Genomic DNA, 5,705 nt, shown 5'->3' on the forward strand with positions numbered 1-5,705 from the left:
CTTTGGAATTGGAATTATTATATTCTTCCCTCATATAGTGCTTCAATGCACTCTTTCCATTTTGTTTCTCGCTTTAAATTTGTGTCTGTTTCGTTGTGCATCGTCCGTTTCCAACGGCGAGGTGTAAGGTCGGGGCCTATAATGACAGTTGATTCTGCACAACTGCTCTATTAGCAGGCGAAAGGAAGAGACTTTCAGATGGGAACCGCAAACCTTTGATGACAAGGCGACAAATGAATCGATTCCTCCACCAGAAAATACGTCTGGTGTGTCATACACAGTATTAGTAACAGTGCGTGTGTCATGTGACAGCAATCCCTTATTGACGCACCTAATTTGTACGACTAGTAAGTGAGTGAGATATGCCTCGTTGGTCGATATAGGTGTTCGTATACATGTGAATGCGATCACTTCCAAGGAAACGATGAAAACATAACAACTTGTCACATAAGCTGCAACAAATGAAAGCAACAGTTTCACAATCACCCAGTTCCTCTATGCTCTGTCAAAACTTATGTAAATAACGTTTTTGAAGTTGCGTTTTGTTTTGGAAGTGTTGACTCTTGAATAACTTTGTTGTAACATGGTTCACACCCGTTTGTTTGTTGTTCTCATTTCTGTGAGACGTCTGTGTAGCATCTCGCCTGCTCTCACTATTCATCACATTTACTTGCGACGGTAACGCGTTCTTACCACGTGACTTATATTCTATAATCATTGTATAGTATGACAACTGCCACGACCACAGAAAAACAGTCCGCAGCTCGTGGTCGTGCGGTAGCGTTCTCGCTTCCCACTCTCGGGTTCCCGGGTTCGATTCCCAGTGGGGTCAGGGATTTTCTCTGCCTCGTGATGACTGGGTGTTGTGTGATGTCCTTAGGTTAGTTAGGTTTAAGTAGTTCTATGTTCTAGGGGACTGATGACCACAGATGTTAAGTCCCATAGTGTTCAGAGCCATTTGAACCATTTTTTGAACAGAAAAACAACAAACATTTCAATCACCGGACGTCTTAAAAAAAATGGCAAGAGGGAGTTTCGAACACGGTTCGTCCACTTGCCGTTGCTTTTTGTTCTTGCACCATTTGCTGTTTCTCTTTTGACAGTTCAGTAGACCTTCCTGTTTTCATGCTCGGTCTGTGTTTAGGTTTTGACGGGCTAGTCACTGTGCCCTCTGGCCACTAAATCCGAGGGGGTGCAATGGGGAGCTTCCCTTGTCAGTATCGCGCATTAAATGTCGAGAGTATGAGGGCCCCTTAACGAATAAAATTATATCCAATCGAATAGGAGTTGTTGCTATTTGACTGCTGTATTCACACTAGCTGTATCGCTTGCTGAATTACGACCGCTCGATGCTGGCCACTCCGTCACCTTGATTGCTGCAGAGACCACCTGTTGGCAGCGAACGGAAGGCCGGTGGGTTGGCGATCTGATTTCTGATAGGCCTTCCGCGCCGGCGCGTCGCATATGGCGTGGCAGCGCGACATATGGGCAACGTCCGGTCGCAACGTCAGCTGCTAACACGCGTCAAACCTGCACCCTGCAAACCCCACCCACTTCAAGTCGTCCACCAGCTGAGCCGTTGCAACACGGTTTACTGAAACCGAGCAGTATATAAACGCAGCCACCTGCAGGTTGGCCAGTATCAGATAGCAGCTGTCGTCTGAAGCAACCAAGAAACATGATGAAGATCGTGGTAAGCTCCTCACCTGTACCTAGTCAGCTAGTGCGGACAACAACACCATCATCATCATCATCATCAGTCATTCGATATCTTCTGCTGGATATCGGCCGCCACCACATCTTTATTACAATTTCCAGCAACATTTGTCCATGCTCCTCCTGCAGGTTTTATAACACCATCTACGCAACTCCTGTTAGATGGTGCATTTGTCTTTTCACGTCTCTTGCTTACCTTACTTTACATTCGGTAAGGACCTTGCGTCTCCTTTACATAGGCCAGGACCCAGGGAAGGAGGGTGGAAGGGGGCGGGGAAAGGGGGTATCTGCCCCGGGCAGCAATTTGAGGGAGCGCCAGATTTATACTTTTGAACAAAAAAACCTTGTTTCACAAGGCCCCCAGCATCAAGCGCAAGTTGATATATCGATAATTCATATGATTTTAAAACTCATCCCAGCTATTTTTGAAATTTTTAACACATTCTACGCTGACTTCGGAACGAATCATGATTTTTGGTTGCATGCATAATGTACGTGATGTCTCTCCCACTGCTTTGCGTTGACCTACAATCATCAAATGTAGCTAGGAGCAGCTTTTCACACTGAAAGTAAAGGAAAGAATCCGAAAATTGTTAAATTGTTATTATGTCATACGAAAAAAATTTCTCATTTCTTATGCGACTGTCGCCTGTTCCTCCACCTGTTTAGACCTGTTTTTCTCAGGAACGGGTTTATCTATCAAGTTGAAATTTATGTCATATGGTTCCTTGATAGTGTAATAAATGTGGGCCCCGAAGCGTTATAGCTTCATAACTGTATATGAACATTCAGGTTAGGTTTCAAAAGCACCGGCAGGCTTTCATTCTACGAGGGCTGTTAGGAAAGTTGGGTCCAATGGGTTGCGAAATGGAAACCACAGGGGAAATTAAAATTTTTTTATTCGCAACAGTTAGCCACACCTTCCAGCTACCTCTCTAAATAGTCGCCGCTCCGACTTAGACATTTGCGTGGCGTTGTGCAAATTTTCCACTCTTCGTAGCCAACAGTTCATGTTAGCAGAGATGAACAACGATGGGAGCCAATTAAGAGCTGTATTCTGGGTAATCGACCACTTCCCATTTAAAAAGCTGCAGAGTGCGGCTGAAAATTGTGTTGAAGGAAGAAACACATGACATTGGTGTTATGTGGGATGCATAACTTCAGGCGAAATTTCTCTAAAGATTCACATACATGGCGAGAGACACTGTTATTTTAGGCATTTCTACGTGATCACTTTGCGCTCCGAACTCAAAAGAGCGACGTGAAGTGATCGACAGGCACACCTGTGCAAAGTTCCATCGAACTGTGGTTTCCATTTCACACCTAATCGGACCTTAATTTCCGAATACGCCTCGTATATCATAATGATAGGCCCAACATAAAATCCTGTGGGACATATTGGGGATATATATATATATATATATAGGGGAAGGCGGGTCCCTTACAGAAGGGACAAAAACAAACGAATTTAAGTAGGTTTGATTATCATTTGTTTATTTAACCATTGAATTACAATAGCATGCAAAGAAACCTGCAAACTTGTTACACTTAGTTAGAAATATCTCGATTTGAAACATAAACTAGCAATTCCCCATCTTGCCCCATATGCAGGGTAAGATGGGGAACTAGCATGAATTCATCTCTAAAGCTTAAATAAGGACTGGAATAACGAAATCATGTGACGATAAGGTTTCGAAATATGGTTCTGCGGATTGTAGAATAAGGTATTACGTTTTATTTAGGCCTCTCACTTCCATGTAGTACACGTGCGTGGACAGCCTCGTCATCATCACTTTCTGTCCCTGCACAAGTGTCGTGGGCACCCCGACACTCAAATACATATTTCTGTGGCACGTTGAACTGTCGAACAGCCCTGAAAGAACCCATATGACCTTCCATAACAGCATTTACAGCGCCGTCCATTGACTACAATGACCAATCTTGCCTATACGTTTGTCGCCGATACTTGCGAACCATCTGAAATAAAACACGTGGAACGTACTATTGAGTCAGATCATTCCTGGTAATCTATATTATACAGTAAATACCATATTTCCAATAGTCAGTGGTTAAAGCACGGCAAGAATACTGATTTGCACGTTTTGTGTATTTTTATTCACCATATAGCCTAAGGCATACTATGTAATTAATTAGGAAAGTGTTGGAATAACGAATACCATTATATTCACAATTGTATTCAATGTATAATGTACGTATTCAAAACCCGCAGCGAGGTAAACATGTGAGACGATAAGAACGTAATGGTTGGACAAATAGTAGGGGCAAGGCAGGGATGCTCCCCATCTTGCCCCAGCCCGTCTTGCCCCCTACCATTCTCTCAGGTTATATTACGCCTACATGAACACTATGTAGTGAACATTGACTACTGACACAGCAGTTTACTGTTAATAAGACGTACTACTCTGTGCTATATATACAGTATGGACAAATGTTCACGAAACACATGTTTTAGGACCTCGAAAGATGTAAACCATTGCAAATCAGTATAACAATTGTACATACCTTGAAAAGCTCACAGAAACCGCCGCGAAACTAGGATTCAGCAATGTCAACACACTGGGACCTGTGTATTGATGATGTTGACATAGCTATCCACAGATGGCAATACTCTAACTGTAGCTTATAGCCCTTCCCCATCTTACCCTACCTCCCCGTCTTGCCCCGCCTTCCCCTATATATATATATATATATATATATATATATATATATGTGTGTGTGTGTGTGTGTGTGTGTGTGTGTGTGTATGTATGTATGTGTGTGTGTGTGTGTGTGTGTGTGTGTATACACAGCTTGACACAGCTTAAACAGTTGGTCTCACTCCACATGCACGTGCTCAAAGTGAATAGCTTTTGTCGTCATGGGCAACTGCAGTGTTGCTTGAGTTGGCAATCCCTTGTGTGACACCACGCTCTACTTTTCAGGTCCTGGCCCTGTGCCTGTTTGCTGCCGTCTTCGCCGCTGAGGAGTCCGCCCCCAAGGAGAAGCGCGGCCTGGCCTACGCCACCGGCCTCGGCTACTCCGCCCCTCTGGCCTACTCTTCTGGACTCTACGGTGGATACGGATACCCTGGATATGCTGGATACTACGGCTACGGTGGCCTGGGATACGCTGCAGCTCCTCTCAGCTACGGATACCATGGATACTACTGAGGCACAAACTGGAGACAGCTCATCATCTCTCAGTTGTCTGTTTCCTGATTCATACTAAACGTCAATATGTGATTGAAACTACTGTCAGCGCCAATGTAATCACTAACTATCATTAAATAAATTCACTAGTCAAGAAGTGGTTGCTTTTCCCTGTGTGCAAATTGGAAATACGATATGGCATGAAGTACATTAAGGATCGATTGTGCAGAGTGGTTATAATTAAACTTTCACTATTTGAGAGGGCCCCCATGAGAATCAAGTGATCCTAAGACAATGAATGTTTGTGGAACATTCGTAAGGACATGCAGAAGAGAAACAACGAATAAACCATTGAAAGAAAGGCATTTCAATTTCCACATGAGAGGGTAACATTTTTTACTTGGTTGTTGTTGTGGTCTTCAGTCCTGAGACAGGTTTGATGCAGCTCTCCATGCTACCCTATACTGTGCAAGCTTCTTCATCTCCCAGTACCTACTGCAACCTACATCCTTCTGAATCTGCTTTGTGTATTCATCTCTTGGTCTCCCTCTACGATTTTTACCCTCCATGCTGCCCTCCAATGATAAATTTGTTATCCCTTGATGCCTCAGAACACGTCCTACCAACCGGTCCCTTCTTGTTGTCAAGTTGTGCCACTAACTCCTCTTCTCCCCAATTCTATTCCATACCTCTTCATTAGTTGTGTGATCTACCCATCTAATCTTCAGCATTCTTCTGTTTACTTGGTTACCATGCTTATATTCCAGGTTGCAAACGTTGCTCAATGTTACGACCGTCTGCATCTGAAGTTTGCACAGATACCATTTCACAATCGTTTGC

The 5,705-nt window shown here is 43.7% G+C and overlaps 1 protein-coding gene across 1 annotated transcript; it reads left to right on the forward strand.

Moving 5' to 3' along the window:
* Window positions 1–1,559: 1,559 nt before the first annotated feature.
* Window positions 1,560–5,022, forward strand: LOC124717165 (cuticle protein 6.4-like). Its single transcript, XM_047243935.1, has 2 exons — window positions 1,560–1,693; window positions 4,659–5,022. Exons 1-2 carry the CDS (start codon window positions 1,679–1,681, stop codon window positions 4,884–4,886), a joined length of 243 nt encoding a protein of 80 aa, XP_047099891.1. The 5' UTR covers window positions 1,560–1,678; the 3' UTR covers window positions 4,887–5,022.
* The last annotated feature ends 683 nt before the right edge of the window (window positions 5,023–5,705 follow it).

This window comes from Schistocerca piceifrons, chromosome 9 (assembly GCF_021461385.2).
Source record: "Schistocerca piceifrons isolate TAMUIC-IGC-003096 chromosome 9, iqSchPice1.1, whole genome shotgun sequence".
NCBI lineage: Eukaryota > Metazoa > Arthropoda > Insecta > Orthoptera > Acrididae > Schistocerca > Schistocerca piceifrons.